General features: G+C 40.6%; 1 protein-coding gene across 8 annotated transcripts in view; it reads left to right on the plus strand.

Annotated features, from left to right (window-relative positions):
- The window catches only part of LOC132987338 (plakophilin-4-like), a 77,619-nt gene that overhangs the window by 22,738 nt on the left and 32,323 nt on the right, over window positions 1-22,558 (plus strand). For 6 of the 8 annotated variants that reach the window (XM_061054339.1, XM_061054344.1, XM_061054340.1 and 3 more), the window contains 5 exons: window positions 8,849-8,961; window positions 16,010-16,044; window positions 20,087-20,212; window positions 20,650-20,843; window positions 21,417-21,996. In XM_061054339.1, the coding sequence (XP_060910322.1) occupies window positions 8,849-8,961; window positions 16,010-16,044; window positions 20,087-20,212; window positions 20,650-20,843; window positions 21,417-21,996 (1,048 nt within the window). The remainder of the gene's footprint in view (window positions 1-8,848; window positions 8,962-16,009; window positions 16,045-20,086; window positions 20,213-20,649; window positions 20,844-21,416; window positions 21,997-22,558) is intronic. The other 2 variants (XM_061054338.1, XM_061054342.1) reach the window with 1 other exon arrangement.

Genomic DNA, 22,558 nt, shown 5'->3' on the forward strand with positions numbered 1-22,558 from the left:
GTTCACATATGGAGTCTTGCACACAGTAATGATCTAAGATGTAATTTTACCTTTTAATATTGTTTGCAATTAATACATTTAGCAAATTCATTAGGAAAACAACATTTTGCAACAGTTTTGTCTTGCCTTGGCACTAAATTCTATCACTGCATATACAAAAGCAGGACTGAATTATGACTGAATAATGAAAATAAGCCCTGCAAGTTTCCTGCTATGAATGCTTGTGAAGACACATTGGAAATCCTTGTAGAAATGATGTTCTATTGTAATATTTTTCCCTTTATCAGCTCTCGAATGATATCTCAAATTTCTGTAGGTGGCTTCTTGTCACATTATCAGCTTCAACTGAATGAAAGCTCCACTGCAGCTGTGGGTGCTCAAGCTATTTTCTACCTCTGATTCACCTATAGCTGTGCCTGCAGCTGTACGCTCTCTTACGTCAGCAGGCCACTTTACTGTATTCTTTTATGCCTTTCTATTCATCATTGTTATTATAATTCTGCAGCCAGCTTCCTTAAACCCTAGTATTTTAACAAGGTGACTTTGTGGCAGTTTTTGTAAGTATTTGCACTGCATGGTTCCTTCAGGTCTGGTCACACAGCCTGTTTGGAGGACTGTTTCTCTTCGCTCACACCTCAGGCCTGCTTTTCTGTCCCTGCTGCTGCAGAAATCCTTTAACCTCTGCTGTCATACTCCCACTGTGCAGCATTGTCAGGCTGTCGATGGCATGGGTCTGCCCCACTGCAGTGAGGATGCAGGCTTTGTCAAGCCTCATTGCTGCTTAATGAAAAAACATATTTTTGCTAGATTCTAATCTTTGGTCATGAGGAAATCTGCCATCTGCACTACTTATGCTAAATGAACCTGAACTTCAAAAGTTAGCCCTTTCATTCCAGCCTGAGCCTAAATCAGCACAATCTAAACACACATTACACGGACTCACATTGGCTGCACTGGAGGTAACAAGAAATACGGATAAGATCTCTAGTCTTAATTAATAGCTGGATTCGGACACTCTCTATACTCAGGCTTGGGCAAAGACTCAAAGGATTTATACCTCACAATTATTATTCTGACAGAGAAAGGAGGGTGCTGTCACCAAGAATATTCAAGCACAATTTCACACATCACTAACACTGCATCACATTATCATTATTCATCATAGTGTATAGGTGGAATGTATAACGTTGTAGGTTCCTTGTTTTACATACAGGAGGTGAAATGATGCATCTGTTCAGTTACTAGATAGTATCTCGGTTGAATCTCACATGATACAAACATGCGTTCCTGTCAAACATGCCAGAGGGATGAAAAAATGTGTGACCAATCTCGGCAATAAGGTTATTAATTTGCGTCCACACTAGCTCCAATGAATACTGCCTGTTTCATGTGTTTGGATCCTACAAATATCTTTGATATATGATGAGGAGATGATACAAATGTAAGATGAAACAAAACTTAAGCAACCAACTTTTGAGTTGAATATTTGATACTAAGGATATTTTTATACAAAATCACTCAAATACAAAGTTCTAGCAGATAGCAGTAAACATAAGATTTATTTTTGAAACTAGACAAATCTATCAATCTTTACCCAAATTCAGCTGAATCTGCCCATATATGCGTCATAGATGCATTAAAATGTGTTGAACAATGTGTTAGATTTGTAAGCCTAAAAACAACTTAAGGTCTGATGCAGGCTGCAGTATACGTGCTGACACATGTTGCAATTTTCTGTGGTTGTCTTATTGAAAGAATTTTTGAGGGAAAGAAACATTTCAATATTTCAAATTGTACGAGACATGTTTGAAACTCCAATAGTACAGAGAGTCTTTTCATTACTTCTTGTTTAAGGAGCTCGGCGTGATTGGCAGCTTTGTGTTTATCACAGAGTCTGCAGCTTCTTGTTTTGGAATATTTTGTATGTCAGATTGTTGTATTGCAAAATAAGAAACTTAACTATTTGAACAGCTGGTCAAAATTTAAAAAAAAAAAATCTTTAAATGATTTTAATTGGTCAGTATGGGTGTGTTCTTTATTGCCAAACAAGCTGATGTTCTGTGTTTTTAAGTGCAAAAAAGTAACTGCTTATTGTTTGATTTGATTATGTCCTATGGTCTTGCTGTAGGCCTGTTTAGTGTAGGTCAGTGTGTGTTTACTGTATGACATTTGGGGTTTGTGTATGCATAAGCTTCTTTTATCTATGCTGAACTGCTGTCTGTGTGCTGAAGCAGCAGCGGGCAGAAGCTACTTCAGGCATTGCAGATGGGTCTTGTATAGTCAGCATCCATAAAGATGACAAGGGACACTGTATATTGGTGATCTTCCGGCGTGTGTCATCTGTTTCTTTAGGGCCTATCTGAGGACACAAGGGGACAGGATCTGAATCAGCTCTTGGACTACAGGCAGATCAGGCCCAACAGGCTCATTGTAATGAGCAAATAAAAGCGTTGGAGGCCTTGTTGGTAAAGGAAAGCCGGCCACCCATTGTCTCTGTCTTCCTCTGCTACACTAAGCCTGGTACCATCCAATGCTGGGCCCACACCCGTTAAATAAGCATAGGGCTTGTTTAATGGTCATTACTGCTTTGCTTAGGCTGACTTGGATCGTTATGCTGAATGGATGTCTCCCATTTTGTGAAGGGGCCAATGCAATGAATTACACAGAGCAGTGCGTACGCTCTCTCCATGGCTAATGCGAGGCCCACTTATGAGTGTGATCCTTGTCCCTGTTTCATTAGACTTGGACCTGTTTTGGCTCAGAGCCCTTTCCTATCACATTCTAATTATGAATATATTGGATCAATTTTTCCATAAGAATCTTAATGAGTCAAACATGTCGGAAATCTTGGAAGTTGGAAATGTTAGAAGTTGAAAATGAAACAATTCATTGGGATTTTCTTGGCTGGCTATAAATTCTGAGTTTCTACCATTTTACTCCCACCATCCAGTTCTCCAAAGTGTCACAGTAAATGTCCCAGCTTACACTATTTTGATCATCAATAAATCTGCTGAGTATATGATCTTCAGTATTTAATTGTTTAGTTTAGAATCTGCAACCATATTTTGTCTTCAGATTGGTTTCTATTTTTCTAACCAACCCAAAGACTCTAAATTTAATACCATAAATGACAAAGGAAGTCTAACAATCTTCATATTTAAGAAGCTTGAACCAGCAAATGCTTTACATTTTTACATAGAAAATAACTGAACAGATATAATAGATTGTCTAAATAGTTTATTAATTTTTAGATCAACAAGTTTGATAACTGTCTCAGCTCTAGTCCCAGTACAATTAGGGATGCACTGGTTAACATCAGTATTGGCTGATATCGACTCTGTTGACAGCCATTGGCTGATCTGCAAATTATGTGGAAAGAACCTATGTCAGTAGCCAATATTAGCTGTTGTTTGGATCAGTGTAATTCTGTCAAACTAGTTATTCAGAGATGAAGTTTTTTTATTGAGCAGAAGAAGTCACCTGCTTGGCAAACTCTGATCTATTTTCATCGTCAAACATGAGAGAAAATGTTGACAGTGTGGGAGTCTAAGACTAAAAAACATGAAAAAAAGTTAAATTCGACCCTGATTTTCACCATCTCCAGATGCAATTCAATGTTAACATTGAGATAAATATGCAGTACAGTTCATGCAAAACACATGACATACCCACCTACTGAAAAAAAATTCTGCAACCATTTTTTTTAAGCAATAGAAAACACCTGGAGAACTGAGAACTTCATACAGTAAGCTTGAGACTGCATCCATGACTCTCGATAGTCTTACAAGATCAGACAACATGTCCACCTGCTATACGCTTGGAGCAGCTTTATATATCAGTAGTGACAGAGATTTCTGCGCCTTATGGTTGCAGCAGATGTCTCTTTTTGCTGTGCTTGATCAAGATCACAGACCATCTAATGAGCTAAATTGATGGCCATACTGTTTTGTGTGAAATATTAAGAAATGTATGGCTTTTCATTCCTCCCTGCCTGCATGAAGCGTTCTATAACTTAAGTGCTGTTTGAGATGAAGTTGACACACTGCCAAACAAAACTTGGATAGTGAGCTTAAAAAAAGATGCCACAGAAATGGCGAGCCAATTTCTGTTCATAAATGTCACCAAGTCAATAAGCCCTACACATACAGATATGTTTGGGCATGGTTGTTTATGTGTGGATGAGTTAAAATGTGTATGCATGTCAATCTGTATTTAATTTTTGATCTTTACATCTATCACATCTAAATGGCTATTGAACTCCACCTTAAAGGGATACTTCACCCATTAGCATTAAGCTTTGTATCATTAGAAACCTGGTAGTATTTTTGAATGGTCGTGCATCCCGCCCTCATTTTCCCCTGAGATGGGAAATCTTTGTATTTCTGAGTCTGTAAAGGAGCTTCCAGTGATGCAAAAATCGTCATTTTGCGTCACTGGAAGCTGCTGCGGTTAGCGGGGTGAAACTACAACGCTAGTTCCTCATATTTTCGACCACTGAAGCTACAGACCAATCACAGATCAGTGGGTGGGAACTCACTCCCAGATTCGAAAATTAACGTCCGCCATATTGCTTTGAAGCTATGCTAACAGGCTCTATGGAGAAAGCTGATAATGGCCAAAAAATATAAATATAGCGGCGAGACGGCTGCTGCCGACAGGCCGGTCTTATGTTTTGACTGCTGCGGCCGCTGACCGCCACTGACGCTGCTGGCCGCCCCCCGGGACACAAGACCGGCCTGTCGGCAGCAACCGTCTCGTGGCTATATTGCTGGCCGCCGCGGCGGTGAGGACGAGGAGCCGGGGCCGGCTCGAGCTGGGGCAGACTGGTAGTGTCGGTGCTCTCACTGTTTGTCTATGGACACAGACATAGAGTCTGTTTTCTGCCAGGAATTCCCAAGATGCCAATTCCTTCTGGAAGAAATCTCTGAATCAGTTGAGGAAACGGCCTCATGTGTTGAAGTAAATATGTCTGTAAACCTGACCTTAGTGGGAGTGACCTGCGGTGCTGTGCATTCTGGGACTTGGTGTCTTTCATCCACATGAGCCAAAAAGACACTTTCTGCCTTTTCTCGGCCAAGAAGGCACCAACTTCAAAATGTATTTCACATTTCTACATATATGACCCAATGTCAGTACAGATTCATGTTTCAACGGGTGAAGTATCCCTTTAATATATTTCCATATATTCTCTCTCATTCCTGTGTTAGCTGTGTGTGTCCATATGGTTTATCTCCCACTCTTGTCACTTTCACTGTATGTTTCTATCTGTAGCTGATCGGTGGCTTAATCTCACACTGGAGTAAAACCAACATTTTATCAAGTAGCTGTTTGAATCATCTCTTCCGCTATCTTTCTTCATGCATGTGTGAATCACCCTCTTATCACTATTATTCATTGTCCCTCTCTCTCCTTTTCCCTGAAGGCTAAATGTGAAATCCTATCCCTTGTTTTAGCTATAAAATCCTCTTATTACTACAGTCCCGTGTGTGTGTGTGTGTGTGTGTGTGTGTGTGTGTGTGTGTGTGTGTGTGTGTGTGTGTGAATTCTGTGATAATGGTTCAATCTTTTGACAGTCCTCCAACTAGCCATGCCATATTGTTTGATGGGCTCAATCCCAGGGCCTGAGCATCCATATTGTTATAACCTTCGGACTCTGTACATTTCTAGGTGGACTTGGTTGAGTATGAGCAGGACCAATAGTTCAAATGTCATTCATTCATTAAATGAGTGATGGGCCGAATGCAGCGTATGAATTAAATGTGATTCTACTCTTGACAATCTGCATCGAACCACTGTCCAAATAGATTTTAGTATCTTATTTTTTGATAAATCTGTCACATCCGTTGCAAGAAAAAAAGCAAGGCAACAGGGATGGCTGGAATATAAAAGTTGAAAATGGCAATTTCCATTTGACTTAATCTCTCAGCGGGGGTAAAGTGTCACACAGAGACTTGATGGCTCATTTCTTCTTCTGAGGCTATGCTTCACTACAGTGTTTCATCTTCAAACAGTTTTTTTAAGATGAAAGATTTCCATCCAGACAAGCCTTTTAGCCCTGCTCCAGAACACATTTCCAACCATGCTAACATGCCTGAAAGCGCTTATGACAAGACCATTCATGTACACTGGTCCTGCGCTGGTATACACATACATGTGCTAGTTTGAACAGTCAGACACAAAACAGGCCCTGATTCTCACACAACAGCATAGAGCTGAAACGGCTTCTTGACGCCACTGGCTTCCCTCCTGCAAATTTAAGTATAAACACAACGTGTTGAAATTAACTGCAACAGCAACAAGCACAGACAGCAAGGTCATTTAGGCATTCAGTAAGTAAGTTATGTTGAATTATCAGCTGCAAGTCATAACTGATTACTGATCAAAGCGGGTCATGTTTCCCTGAAATCCAGAAGTCTGTGAAGAAGGTGTAATCGAAGCAAAAATTAAGCTTATATGGAGAAAACATACTTTTGCCACATTTAGCTGTGGCAAAAGTAAATGAGTGTTGTATCTGCTCTTTCTCTAGCCCTAGACTGCCAATAATGAGGGGTCGAAGTGATTCTACTTCTGTGCCGCCATCAGAGGTAGTGTCAGAGATGGTACAGGGGCGAGACAGGATCAGCAGAGCCAGCAGGGTGGAACAGCACAGTGTGTGTGAGTGAGTGTTTGTTTACATATAGTGCTTCGGCAACGCCATCATGCAGTCTGAATTTCACAGACTGGGACACCAATATTATTGCATTTTCGGAATCAATATGAAAGTAAAAGACAGAATGACGGCGGAGCTTGGTTACGGCGCTGTTGCAGAATCGCAATCTGACAAAGGCTTCTGTTTTGCTCTCAGAGCTTCTTCTGCACTTTGGTTGTTTGTTGGCATCACATGTTTTTTTTAAAGCAGATAGCAGGATGATCACTACAATTTCATGAGGAGTCTGCCGCATGATACTGGCCTGTGCTGGATCTAATAATGTAAATTATTGTGATAATGGTCTGAAGTAAACTTGCTCTGTAATAACAAGAGGCAGCTCAACAGGCCAATTATAAGCTTGATATCACGTGTTTGGGGAATATATGACGTTTCAAACAAAGGTAATGACAGGGATAGAAATAGTTGTTCTAATTTCTTTTCATCGACTGGTCATTTCTACTATTGGACTACATATTGTCAAGGCAAGAAAAAGCTCTACGAGATTACGACTTTGACTGAATGTCTGTCCTTTTGAGTAAAGGTTGACTTCTGTTGTTCATATTTTGTATCTTATTACAGATTGCAGCATTACCATTCCTGTACTTCACATAGATTTGCTGTAAGTTGCTACTAATGCAAACTATCTATTTCCTCCTGCTGCTTCACATTAAAAGCGTTCCGCATGGAAATCCCTCGAAAGCTTTTGCTGCAAAAGCAGCTGCTGGGAGCACATTTTATTTGTCTCAAAGATAAGCAGTGCTGTGGTAGCTAAACAGTTCTCCAATAAAAATGAGTTTAACAACAAGATTTCTACTACACTACTACACAGTTTTTGTTGGATTGAGTTGGAAATACTGCCAGAGAAGAATTTTACCAGATTACAGCTGTTGTGAGCTGCCGGTCTTTACTGTGGTTTGTGCTGAACAAAACATTTCTATCATCTATCTATTATACAATAACGTAATGCATAACATAATGTCACTCTTGTCTTGAATATTCATTTTCAGTATATTTCACTAATCTCTGTCTATCAAGAGCTTACTTATTGTCTTTGCTACATGCAACACAAACTATAATTAAGCTTTCCCAAACCACTGCAAGGGTATTCCAGTCACATAAAGAAATGTCCTAATATTAAGGAAACAGGGTTTAGCAGTTTTCCTCCTCCCTACCACTGCAGTCAAGCTTCACATTTCCACAGCTGAGGGGAGGAGAGCAGTGGAGGGTATAAAGCAGCACTTAGGGGGAAGGGAGAGGAGAGCATATCTACAATGTGAAGGGAGATTTCAGTGTGTCCCCAGGGAACATTTGAGAGTAGGTGTGAAAAGTAGGCTGGTCTTAGTGCTTTAGAGTGACTAAACTTCCACAGACAGGTCACAAAAGAAGCTTACAGCTGGTTTGTAAGTGTGTGTGAGTGTAAGTGACCATGGTAATGGACATTACATGGTCAAACTAAGGATAGCAAGGCCAGGATCCTGCCTTCTGACATATGGTGAATGAGGCCTTTTTGCAGGAAGTGTTAGCACTAGAGTGCAGATACTCTTTGTACTGCCTAGTTAAAAGTGTGGGTGAGTAAAATGGTATTTCAAAATTATGCATATTTCTGTGCATGTGTGCAGTTTTCCTGTACACAAAATAGCCTGTGTGTATCTTATGAGTGGCATGATGCAGTGCTAGGAGCCAGAGAGCTGTGCAAGTAGCCTTACTCAGGCTAGATAATTAGTCAAATGCTGATTTCTACACAACTCCCATATAGGAAAAAATGCCACCAAGGCTAAATATCACCCATTGAAGTGGTGCTTATCTCCCTGTGTGGGCTGGAAATATGGCCGTACCTTATAGCCTGGTTGTGTATGTGTGTACACTTAAGTTTGTACTGGAATGAACTCAGTCTCTATTTTTTAACTGCTTGTGAGCTAACATCTCTATTTAGAATTAGCATCTGTGTTACGCTTCTGTTTAGTTACATCATTAACCTACATACCATGATTAAGCATTACACTATTGGAGCAGGCTGTCAAACTGTCAACCTGCCTTCCTCATATTGACATCACATTTGTCAGATCTGCCAATAGTAGTAAGAAAAGCTCTCTATGATGAGACTAAATCCCTGACCCTATTCTCCTTTCTTCTCTCTTTTTGTAATGTGTGTATGAGCAGGAGCTGCAGTTTGAGCGGCTAACCAGGGAGCTGGAAGTGGAGAGGCAGATTGTGGCCAATCAGCTGGAAAGATGCAGACTCGGGGACGAGTCGCCAGGCGCTGGTAGCAGCAGGTAATGAGAGGATGAACACACACACACACACACACACACACACACACACACACTCAGAGCCGCAATCCAACACATGGCTTTTCCATCCTTCACAGCAGTGGCCATATTCCATAGTGTAACCTTATGGCATAGTGATGCAGCAACCCAGTGTGATGATCAAATCTAATTGGTCAGTCTGTAAATCTAATATATTTCCTTCTTGTCTTGTTGTTATTTGAAGAATTTGATTTGTGCTGGAATCTGACCTTGCTTATTGTGTTAAATCCCTTTTAAGTTAAAAAAATATACAACTTTGTAGGAAAAATATCAAGCCTATGTTTTTGACTGACAGCATGTCTATGAGTGCAATTGTATGAAATTGAAGTGTTGTTTGCTCAGTGAAGCACTGCTATCAGTATAGAAGGAGTGTGGAGCTTCTGAGTTTGTTCAAAAACTCATTCTCACTTCATCTGCTAAGACACAAGCTGGCCTGATCATCACACCTCAGTGAGCACACATTCTGTCCCGTCTGCTCTGGCTCAGTCATGTCAGGTTCATTTGTACAGTTCAACACCACATACAGTATATCCCTATTGGGCTACACTGATGCCCTGTGAAGTAGGGCTGACTCCAGACTTATATTATCACATGGCTTGATGGTTTATGTGATTTGTCAAAGATGCAGAAGGTTTTGAGATGCAGTGAAATATAGAAGCAGCATTGCAGTGCACGAGGCCTTGACGATTGAGTATTTTCAAAGGTTCATGCATCACTGTTTTCAGTTGTAGTTGCACTTACCGGTATTTAAGAAGTAAAATTTGAATCATCTTTTAGGGCTGTTTAAATTGTAATACTTTCAAGTGGCAAGGGAAATTACAAAAGAGGTTAATAGACTGTGACATTTCAGAGATTGCTTTATGGTCAGATTATTCAGGCTCTATTATTAAAATGTTCTTTGTCGCTTCTACTTATTTGCTTCAGTCAAGGGCAGTTTCTGATGGCACAGCATAGTGCTCTACTGTGTTGGTATCTTACTTGCTATTTTGCCAACCTGTACATTTATGTGTCACTCTAATGTCATATGTGTTATACCTCTGTACAGTCAATGGTAACACATTCATTTATTATTATGAGGGTATGATGGTAAGACTTTGGATTAAACAGTGGATCATAATGAACTGGGCCCTCTTGTGTAGAATGTAGCCCAAATTGTGGTATCATAGATTGGCAAGTAAGACAGTCAATTGTATCATTTGATGATAATAAACAACAGTGCAGTCTCAGTTGAAGGTTTAATGTTAGTGACAGCCATCAGAAAGTCAGCAATAAGTATTTTTCCACCAATGAAACTTGTTTTTTTATTTCTGTTGGTATCTGAGTGGTATGCAATACTGGCTGATACTCAACTCTTAGTATTGGAATATTTTTTGGAAGATAAAATATTTACTGTAACATTTCTTTCTGCCCAGAGACTCTACATAGAGGACGTGTAATAAACTAAGACTCTCAGAAGTCATAGCTTGAAGGAATGGTACATTGTATCCTATCCAGGACACATGGAAATCTACATTTTGTATAAAGATATAAAAGTGCACATTGCACAAAAAATGGTCCCCTAAGATGTTTTCTGACCACTGGTCCGAGCTGCAATTGTTCTCAAATAGACCATGATATTTCTAGGTAATGGCTCTGTGTGATCTCTTAAGAGCTTTGTGATAATAAGCACTATGCCCTTATGCGATGCATTCTTGCACTCCAGCCTGCATACCTGCAAAAAGCAACCACCTACTACCAGCATTTTGCGGTACTCAGGAGTAAGAGTGTCCATTTCCCCTTTCTCTCTTTTTAGAAAGACTAAGGGTCACAGCTATAGAACAGCTTCAAGTGCTGTCAAAAAGGTCCGAACAACAGCTCTCTCTGAAAATATACACAGCCTGGCTATTTACTTTTCCATTTCCTCTTTTTCTGTATTTCAGAGTGAGCCTCAGCTACATTCAGACTGAAGGCAAAGCATCAAAGGGGCGTTAATATTTCGGCTTGAAACTACAGTCTGAGTAGGGCTAATATCAATCTCTTGATATTAAAGGGATGATTGTTGTAGCCCCCTTATTCCTTTTCTTTTCTATTTAAAACCTATTTTTCATAATACTCATTGAACAACATAGAGCTTAAAATGTCTTTATTCCTGCAGTGTATATCTATTTAACATTGAATTCATCAATCAACTATGTGTCAACTGCTCTTTGAACCGGTTCCTCCTTGTTTTGTACATCTGCTTAAGTAGTGTGAGCATTGTTACTTTATAAATACATACTGTACTCCAGCATTTAATTTGAATGTTTTTCCCTCAAAATAATGGGGGAAAATCTTAACTTTAGGTATGTGTTGTAAGCTACTTCGGTGGACTTACACTAGGCAATAGGTACCGGACAGCCTTCATTATCGAGACATCCCAGAGTATTATGGCTGGACCTGACTAAAATGACTAAAAATAAGCCACCAAGTCAGTATAGTAGCCATCATGTTCTCTGTGTTGTTCTCCGCTGTGCAGACACGGCTGCGCATCACTTTTATTTTATTAATCTTTTTTTTCCTGAGTCGGCCTGTCTTGTAAACTAAGCACGCTTCATAACCATGTAAAGACGTTCATGTGTTGTATTATGACGTTATGTACGAGAGGTAACAGTGCTCAGGCCTGATTAGTCCTGGAGCAGTGTGAGTGCAGGCCAGTGGGGGAACAGGGAGGGGGGGACAATCATGCTTAAGCACGGTACCGGACAACTTTGCTAGTGTGAGTGCGCCCTTAATGCCTACCCTCACAACTCAAAAGTTTGTGCTGGAGTCTGGTAACACTGGTAACCACAAGTACCAGGATTAAGACAGCTATTTTTTGCTTTTTTAATGTAACCTTATAATAACTGTTATAATCCCAGTCAAGGTTACTTTTTTTTCATGCATTGGCTTTAAACTCAGCTAATATCCCACAGTTTACCTCTGTATCCTGATTTATGTTTGTGGTTAGTTCTAGCAGAAAATCCATACTGTTTCACTTTTTTGTTGGAGTTTGTATTTAATTGCTTTGGATAGAACTCCTAACAACTTCAAGTAGTTCAGTACTTTGCTTTCACCTTTCTTCCCTGTTGCTACAGAGATACCAGTACTTTCCATGTCATGGGTCTCTGGCACATGAATAGCCTAAAAGACCTCTGTGAAAAGTAGCTTAAGGACAAGTTGAATGTGGGGTGAATAATTTGGACTTCCTGGCAGAACCCTATCTTTGTAATGCAGTTTTTTAAAAATCCAGTTCTATAAATAGGTCAAGTTTTCCATGTAAATTTTTGCACAGAAATCAATTGCTGCTGAAAGAAAAATTTCCATTTTTTGTAAATGTAAATGCAGCCCCTCTCTCTCTGGGGGACTTGTAGCCGTCAGCCACCTGCTAGGGACTCTAAAAGAAAACATGCAACACCATTTTCACACCTTTTGTAAAGCCAGAGGAGGAGAAATAAAATGGCTGTCACTGGAAATTTGTGTTTGAATGGAGATTAACTTTAACCATTGAGCTCACACTGCTCGGCTCAATAGCTCAGCTGGACGACAGCAGAGGTGAAAGCGCAGTGAAGGGTCCTGATGGGAGTCATTACATTTCACGACACCTCCAGAGTTGACCACCGCCTTAATTTCTTCAAGAACACTGAGGGGGTGGGTCATTTAACTTGACCTCTGGCAAAACTACTAAAACATGCAACCTCCACCCAGCCAGAGGGGTAGATGGGATATAAAGTGTCCTGTCAGGGTTAGGTCTATTGTTTATCAGCAGCGGCAGTTTTACAATCACTTTAAACGGCCTTCTTCCAGCCAGCCGGCCGGCTAGCAGCAGGCATGGTGCATCATCGTTATGGTAGCCATTCTTCAACTTCATCTGCTGTGGTTCAGTGGAGCAAAACTTTCCCAACTTCCTCTTTTTAATTGCCTCTGTGCTCATTAAAATTCTGACAGCCGTGCGTCTTGAAGCTCATTGAGTGTCACCTTAGATGGAAAAATAGCAGATTTTGCAACATCAGGTGCTTGGTAGTAATGGCCAGATAATAGGGGATAGTTAAAAGAAAAGGGAGGGAACAGTGCCGCGAGGTCTCCTGCTCGGCCTTGGTCAGTCATATAATGAGCGTCTGTGGATAAAACTTCCTCTGAGAAAGTGTATGGATTCCTGTTGTTCAGAAAGTACTTTAATAGGCACACACTGTACATGTGTTATAAATATTAGGTGACTATAAATATTGCACATGTTGTTGTACACAATGTTGTTCTGCATTTTGCCAAAGTTTTTACTGTTCGCGGTTATTTGAGAGAAATGCATCAGCTGCAGGATTACTGAAGTGTTGATTAAAAAATAAATTAATAAAGTTGATTTTCTTTAATGTCAGGATGTAATTTACATTTCTTCATCATCAACTTCCACTTATCAAGAATTGAATAAACTAAAAATCTAATTTTTTTAATTTAAATTTTTTGGTATGCTTTTACAACTGTCATAAATAAATGTTTGGTGAGACAAACCAGAAGTACTCGGTTAGACTGAATATGCACTTCATTCAATTTCAAAGAAAAGCTTTCAATCATCTCAGAAGCTGAAGGGTGAAATTAGGAAGAGCAAATGAGCTACAGCATGAACTGTGTAATACTTTTCCCGACTTTCACACTGCCTCCTCTTAACCTCTACACCATGAATGAGTGACTTTCCCTTTGTGTGTACATCTGAACAGGTTTATCCTTGATTTATTCTTCTGTGTTAGTTTTCAACAATACTTAGTAGGGCTATGTGTATTAGAGAATATTGAAGAAGCATTCCTACTTTAAAATGTATTAACAGCATAAAACAATAATTACTGTGATTGGTCACAAGGTTGTTTGTTTTTTCCTAAAACAAAGTAGGGAAGACAACATTAAATAAGTACTCATTACTATTCCCCACTTTACTCACTAGCACTTTGCAAAACAATTTAACTCCTGCTCTGTATCAAATATGTCTGTTAGTAGTAAATGGTAAATGGACTTGAGTTTGTATTGCGCGTTTTGCTTTTACACTGCATGTTACACCTACCCATTCACACACTGATGGTAGAGGCTGCTATGTAAAGTATCCATCAGTATTAACTTATCCCATTCATATACATTCATATACTTTCATACGCTGACGATGAAGTAACGGGAATCAGACATGTTGCTGCAGGAGCTGGGGATCGAACCCCCAACCTTCCGGTTGAGACACAACCGACTCTACCAACCGAGCCACAGTAGTCTCCCATTCAGTTATGAGGCATGATGCCATACATGGGCAGCTATATAATACATTCCTAGGTATGTTGTTAGTACATATTTTCATGGATTCATTCATCTTGATAAATTTGTGGATATATCTTTGAATTGTGTCAACCATCTAAGAGTAATTCTGGAGACTTTGCCACTTTGCCCATAATTGTCAGCGATTGTGAGATCTTGGTCAGCATGGGTCAGCGATGGTCTGCACTTTGTCAGCCATGTGTGTTGTGTTTCTGTGTTGTCTGACCATGGCTGAATAAATCTAAGATGATCCACAGTCTGTTTCACGATTTCATCATTGTTCATCTACTACAGAAACAACCCCCACCTAACAGATATGCATATACCATTGCTCTGTATCTAAAAGTAAGCAAAATAAGAAAAAACACAGTTAATTTGTGATATATATTAGAACAATACTTCATTTCAAACTATTCATGCGTCTGGCTTCGAGATGTTGATATTAGCATGTGAAAGCCAACGCTCAACTATCAATCGAAAATGAAACCAAAGCTATCTTTGGAAGGACTGTTTTATCAACCACAACCCCCACTATAGATGTCGTAGCAGACATTTTTTTTCTACCAACAGAATATGGCAGGAATAAACATTCCCCTCACAGCCTGCTCCTCCATATGGTGGGATGGGATACTTCCAGGACTGCAGGGTTCACCAGTATAACTCAAGCTGACTGATAGAGTAGCTTTCTTGCTGCCAGAAGCACCCATCCCTGTTATTTTGTCAAAATGGGTCACACGTTACCAAAAAAGGATTAAGAACCTAAAAACACTGTGATAAGCAAAAGAGGAATCCTAAGGAAAGCACACAAGTGATCACAAACAAAGTATCCACCATTTTCATATAAGAACAAGCTGGCATTAGGGAATGTAAAGGTGAAGATTACATGCAGAATCAGAAAATTATTTTGGATAATTTTTTGCGTTTGTGCCATTGTCTTCAGTGTCATTGTCCTCTTTCATCGATTGATCCAGGTCCTTTTCTTAATATTGTTTGGCATCCAAAGTGTTGTGGCTGAGAAATACTTACAAACTGAAGCCATGTTGAATTGCCAGTTCAAAGCACACTATTTATATCCCTGTAACGTCTCACCTTCAGTATAATTGTCACGGCGGTGTAATGGTGGAACATGTCGCCCCACCTCTGTGCCGGCATCAGAGGTAGTAACCGAGGGTTACAGGGACGCGACAGGACAACTGTAAGATGGTGGACCCAGTGGGGGAAACCAGTTCTGTGTGTGTGCTCATGTGAGAGTGTATCTGTATGTGGAGCTCCTCTCTCTTCTCTGTCTCTTGTGACTGCTTAGCTCTCTATGCTGGAATTCACAATAGTGTGTATGTTAAGATGCTGTGACTTGTACAATGTGGATGAACTGTATAGGTGAAAAATAGCTTCCAGTCCTATACTTAATTTTGTTTTGGTGGGCTGAATGGTGCTCAAAAAATACTTGCGGTGACCAATGACACATTTTGGTCTTGTTAAACAAAAATGACTCGGATAGACTCTGCATCTGTGGTGTAAACGTTTAATCTGCACTTAGGCACTATACTCCTTGTAGCTGTTGTGTCTCAAACACAGTGATTATAACTGTGTATAACTGTGACCCTGTTGTGAAATGCCCAAGGAAACAGAACGTTTATCTTCCAGATGATTTCACTCACTGTCACTATTTGCTCCATTTCACAGTGCTGTGTCTGTATTCCCTTCTCACTTCTCTTTTTTCTGCACACAGCTCGTCTGAGAAGTCCCTGCCCTGGAGGACTGCAGGTATGTCATCACTAATACTACTATATTGTATTTAGAAAAAAGCTTTGCTTTGGTGTCCTCTCATACTCCCTGATTGGTCTGCGTTTTACATATCCCTGCACCTTAGTCTGTGCTTTAGCATAGACGTGCTTGATGTGCTTGTGCCTCCTGACAGCTACGAAGCACACCTCTTTCAAGCGTTTCAGGGCCAAGGAAGTGCATCTTGCTTGAGCATGAATCGGAGCACTCGCACTCGTCAAACCAACTGGACTTTTGGGCATGCTAAGGCACGGTTTGGATTGCCTAGTGTGCGTGCGCCCTAATAGACTACCAAAGTCCGAGGCCAATAACCACAGTTAGACATAAACACTCTTGCGTACACACTTTTAAAAATCTTTATGAGGTCTAATGTAAAGGATTAGTTGACTAGGCTGTTGGTTGGCTATCAGAGCGATTGACTAGTGACATATGGAAGTTAAGTAAAGCTTTAATGATAAGCTAAGTGATTTTCAATTATTATTTAGTTCTGCCAGAACGGACTTGGTGTGTGTTTTTATTTGTGTGTCTTTATTTGAGTCTGTACAGGCCTCGTTAAGTGTTTCTTTATGTGTAGTGCCATACAAATATATTCCTACAATCAATGCTAACATGAGCACTTTCAACCAGGCGTACAGTTGGAATGGCCACAGGCACTTTCTTGTTTTAATAGTTATCAGAGCTTTTTCTGCCCACTCACACACAACAGCATCAGTGATGGAGGGCGGAAGAATCTCTGTCAGACCTCTTTGGTCTGTGTTTGTTCAGTCCACATCCTTGAAGGTTCTTCAGCAGAGAACAGATAATGAATTGGATTTACTAATGTATTTCATGGCTTATTAATTGCATTGAGAAACTTGGCATATTTCTGAAATGGTCATTAGTCATTTACTGTCGATCCCCACACAAAAGCCTGTTGGGGGTTATAGTTGTACATATGCACTGGGAATATTAATACTACACTCTTTTCTCATTTGCTACTAGCTCTCCATTTCCTTGCTGAATGTATTTCATTAGTGTGGGAACACAGCCTGGGACTAATCACAATCATTGTTTTTGCGTCCTATTGATTTCTCATTGTACTGTAGATGATAAATGATAGTCAGACATGGCAATGTAGTTTTTCCAATCCAAACGAATTAAAGACTAACTGTCTGGCATAGAGCGTAATGGGCCCAATTGTCTGCTAGGCCTTTTGGCCTCATGAGCCACTGTACGTCTCGTCTGTCTGAGTTTGGGATTGGAAGTGTTACTGTGGAAACGAGCCTTTTAGCCTCAGTCACACCTCATGTCCACTGAGAGAAGTTTTTTCTCTATTTCAGGCCCCTGTCTCCTTTTCTTGCTGCTTATTCTTTTTCACTCTGTCATTATGCTGTCAGGTTAACATTGTTAAAAGCCCCACGTCGTTTGTATTTAAAAACACTGCATTTTCATATTTTGTGATATCACTGTTTCACAAAAGAATTGCATGCCAGGAGTCTCCTGAATCCTCAACATTTGAAATGCAAACTGGAACGTGAATTTGAATACAATTTTTACTCGTAAAATTGACCACGTTATGAAGTGAAAAGGAGTTTTGGTAGTTATGATGGTAGGTCGCTTACCAAAACATCTGCATAGTCCTCCACTGGTTCTACTCAAAGTAATTATTTCCCCTGGATTCTCTTACTTCTTCTTCAGCTCCTTGTATGCCTGTCAGGCTGAAAATGATACAGCTCTCGATTAAGTATGCTCATGAATATGTATTTTCTTCCTCAACAAAGTTCAAAAGAAGCATTATGATTCATATTTCTTATAGTTAATCTAACCCAGCTTGACCACACTCTGTTATGCGACTTCACAACAGGTTTTTTCCATTTTCTGCTGGACATGAAAAATTTAAACCAAAAATAAGGGGGGATATGAGGCCAGATTTTAGTCTAGTTTTATACAATTATATATATATATTTTTTAAAAACCTTATTGGGGCGCTGATGGCGCAGTGGTTGGTGCTCACGCCCCATGTAGGCTGTGGTCCTCGGAGCCCCATGTCATTCCCTACACTCTCTCTCCCTGATTTACGGCTCTATCCACTGTCCTGTCTTTCTATTAAAGGCACAAAAAACCCCTAAATAAATCTTTGAAAAAACAACAAAAAAATATATATATATTTTTGGAAAAATCTGCTACGGACCAAACTTAAAAGTTGCTTTCTAAATCTAGAATGTGATTACAGCTGAGCAGATCGCCTATGTGGCTGCTGCTTGATAGTGTGAAGTGGGCAGCAGCACTAATATGGATTTAGTTTTATCTCATTTAAAGGTCACATATTATGCAAAATAAACTTTACTATGGTTTTCTTAAACAAATATGTGTCCCAGTTCGGTCTACAAACCTCCCAATTATAAGAGAAGTCCATCCTCTACATCTTTTGCCTGCTCCACTTTTCAGAAAATGTGTGCTCAAACAGGAGGTTTTCCCTTTGTGATGTCACATGTTTTGGGGACCTCTGAGACTTATTTAAACTGGTTGAAAATGAGGATAATATGTGACCTTTAATATTAATAGACAATACATTTGATATGAAATGGTGGTTTATAAGGCTTAGGACAGCTGGGGTTAGCAAACAGGGGCAAGTTGCAGAAATTCACATGCAACTGTAAATTTGGATTAAGTTCAGTTTAGCCAAACTATTTGACAAAAATGTCATTGTCTTAGATTAAAATCTAAACAGTCTCTCCTGATTGATAATGTCATCAACAACATTAAAAACATTGAATTATCACACATAGGGGCTGTAAGTGTTGTTCTCTGTCCTCTGCCATTCGTTGATTGTTTAAGCCCAAAAGGTTTCATCTTCATTGTGTTGAGAAAAAAGGGCCTCTGTCCTCCCTTCTTTCTTTCTGTCTCCCTCTCTTCCTGCTCCTCCTCTGTTCTGGCTTTCTGGCATCTCATTTATCAAACCGGGTCAAGGCCCAGTACAAAACCCCTGTGGTCTGAAACGTCATGCTGAGTGCCAGACACAGGGTTGCTGCCAGAATGAAAGGAGAAAAAAGACGTTTTCAGTTATGTCATTATTATGTCTTAAAGGACTCAAAAATGCATTTTGATTTCACAGAAGGTTTCCTTTTACTGTAAATACTTGAAGAAGCTACTAGTAGCTACTAAATGACATTTTGAATGATCTCAGATCTTTCTTGTCAGATGCTCAGCACCAGTAATGTTTCATGAGCCGGGCTGAAGTTTATATTTGCTATACCATCGAAGTTAAGTTTAAAATGCATTGGACGAAAGTGGAGAAATTAAACAGAATCACTTAACATGGAAATAGTGTGAATCTTTCATAGTATTATAATGATGCAACAGCCTCTCAAAACAGCTGGGGTCTTACAACTCACAACTCACAGATCTTGCGAAGTGGGAGATGTTAAGTTGTCAGACACACTAGACTCATGATTCAACAGGCCTATATGTCCACAGATCTATTCAACAGGTCTGCTTAGGCTAAACGACAGCTTCTTCATGGGTTTCAGCTCTCAGTATCACACCGGCTAAGCAGACCCTGGCAGCCAATGTCTGCCTCCCTGTTCCCCTCCACATGCTGACTATTGTTCTAGTGATTGCAGAGTAACTCGTTGACACTGGTCACGCTTAACTAGATTGTGATTATGGGGAAATTGTTCTAAGTCGCATTAGAGGGCTAATTCCAGTTCCTGTTTGACACACTGGTTGTTGTCATGCATGAGGAGTGCTGGATGAAGAGAAATGTAGAGCAGCTTAACCATTTGGAACATGGCTGTATAGAAGTTTAAGTGACATGCTGCCCAATTTGCCTCTCAAAATGAGTATGGCAGTAGAATTGAATGATTCCAACTGTACACAAACAGGAAACTAGTGTTGCAGAAATCATTGTCTCCTCTCAATCTCGTATATTGTTTACTGCTGCAAAGACCATTATAATTCTTCTTTCCAAAGCCAAAACTTTATAATTGTGCCAGACTCAGTGCTCTTTCTCTGTGTCTGATTCCCATCTCTGCTGTCTTACCAGATGCCTCAGCCTTGGGGGACACCAAGTCTCGGATGACTGACAGCTCCCAGTCGCCCAGCTACCGCATCAGGACCGAGTCAGAGCAGGTGTACTCCCCGGAGCAGTCCTCCCTCCATGAAAGTGAGGGTCTGTTATTGCCTTCTGTCCATCCTCTGCTGTCTGCTTTTTCTTTAACTCACAGCTTTGTTTTCTAACCTCAGTGCTTTCCAACTTAATTTATAGGGCAAATATTTAACTACAAATCTTTTCTTCCCTCCTGTTTTAATGATACAGAAAGCCTGTTTCATCTTGTACCTTTGTCTTCTCCATACTGATACCTGACAGTTTGAGTGTCACTGATAACAACTGACCTCTCAGCACAGCTTATGAAAGGCTGAATGATGTACAGTGGCACACTGAATCATAGGGTGACAGAACAGTTATTTCCCTGCTGTCATTAGTAATGCTGTCAAGGTAAAGGTCATGTCTATTATGAAACCATTCATGACTTGTCTCTCTCCCTTTCTCTCCCCCATATTTCTGCTTTTTATTTTCGTCTGTCTTTCTCTGTCACTTCCTTTCAGGGTCCACAGGGAATTCCCGTAGCTCGACTCAGATGAACTCCTACTCGGACAGTGGCTACCAGGATGCCAGCAGTGGCTATGTCAGCAGCCAGAACCTGGGCAAGGCTGAGCTGAGAATGCAGCACTCCTTCCCTGGCGCCGGCACTGGTACCCTGTTGAGGAACGCCAGGGCTGAGGGCCAGGCTTCAACGCAGGTACTGCCAGCAACAACACAAACAAACATATTTCAGTTGTCAAGCTCAAAATGTAGCCGTAAAAAAAGCCGTGTCTTTTGAAGACTCATGCGTGCATACGAAACATTTTTAATTAAAAATTAATTGTTCTCAATGTTCACAAGTTCAGGAATTTTAATTAAATCATTGACCGTCAGCTTTTAATTCATAAGAAGAGTAGAGAAACGCACACAAAACTGCAGGAACATTTTTTTCTGTGAATGTAAAAATTAAAGGCACAGAAGGTACCTAGTGAACAGAGCACTGCAACATAATCATGCTTCACACAGCGCTGTACACACAACCACTGAGAAACCAAATGGCACTGTGACACACAGCAGAGTGGGGGGGGGGGGATAAATATGGCCTACAGTAAAGTCATGCCCTGTAATGAATGGGCTTATGTAATTCTGTGTTATTTAACATGTCAGTACAGTAGTAGTGCATAAGTCAATACATGGCAGAGAATAAAACATGATTATTAAAGATTGTATAGCTCCCTAAAGACTCGAGCATTACTACATGGAGCCATATTGCTTTGCTTCCCTCTTGCAGGTTCCAGCAGCGACAGCAGCAGTGCCAGGACGTGCTATGCGGAGGGTAAGCTCAGTGCCTTCTCGCTCTCACTCACCAGCCTATGCCAGCAGTATATCCCCCTCCCGAGGCTCCCTGCGTACCCCAGTTGGAAGTTCCTACGGCTCCCCCATCGTAACGGAACCCAAACCCCTCTCCAGCATCTTCTCCACGACCTTGCCCTCTCAGCGCACCAGTAACACTGGCGTCGGGGGCAGTATTTCACCCTACTCTACGCAAAAAAACTCCCCCGCTGCACTGCGACGCATGGGCTCCACGAACTCCCGATCGGGCAGCGCAAGCCGCACAACCTCACCTTATCAGGCATCAGCGGGTTCGTCATCAGGTCGCATGGGCTCGCCTCTGACAATGGCGGACGGCATCAACCCTCCACTGACGAAGCAGCTCACGCACTCATCGTCCCCGGTCAGGGCCAGTATGACTGCGGTGCCCCAGCACTACAGCTCCACTCTGCCCCGCTCCATGATCCAAAACACGGACCCCTACGGACCCCAGAGTTATGACATATATGAGAGGATGACGCGACCTGACAGCCTAACAGGTGCTCAAACATACACACACACTGCCATTTAAATCTTATTACAGTGCATTGTAACACTCTCAAACTCTGTTAAGTACATGTCAGCTTATTTCATCTGCATACCCTCCTGTGGTATATATTGAAAATAGATTCCCCTTACATTTTCCCAGAGAGAACAAAAACAAACATAATGTCCTATTCTTTTGCTAACGGTCCCTTGTCATCATTAAGCACATAGCTGTGTGAATCCCTTTGTGTCACATTAGGTTTGTGTGGCTGAGGGTGTGTTTGATTGTATGGGACTCACTGCTGTCCAAAACCACTGAAAGAGCACAGTGTGGTAAAATCCTAAATAGAGCCACATCCATAAATATGTGTTGTTGGACAATAAAAGGAAATAACCACTAGAAGTGAGAATGTATATTTTAAAAACCCTGAAAACATGAAGAAACATTGATATAACAATAATCATACCTGCAATTTTTTTTCTTGCTATTAAGCCTCAGTAATTCAATTTAGGCTGTAGGCTGTCATATTATGGCTTGTCATCTATTCCTCTGAACTTCTCAAGTGGATAGTTTAC

The sequence above is a fragment of the Labrus mixtus genome, chromosome 13, assembly GCF_963584025.1.
Source record: "Labrus mixtus chromosome 13, fLabMix1.1, whole genome shotgun sequence".
Classification (NCBI taxonomy): Eukaryota; Metazoa; Chordata; class Actinopteri; order Labriformes; family Labridae; genus Labrus; species Labrus mixtus.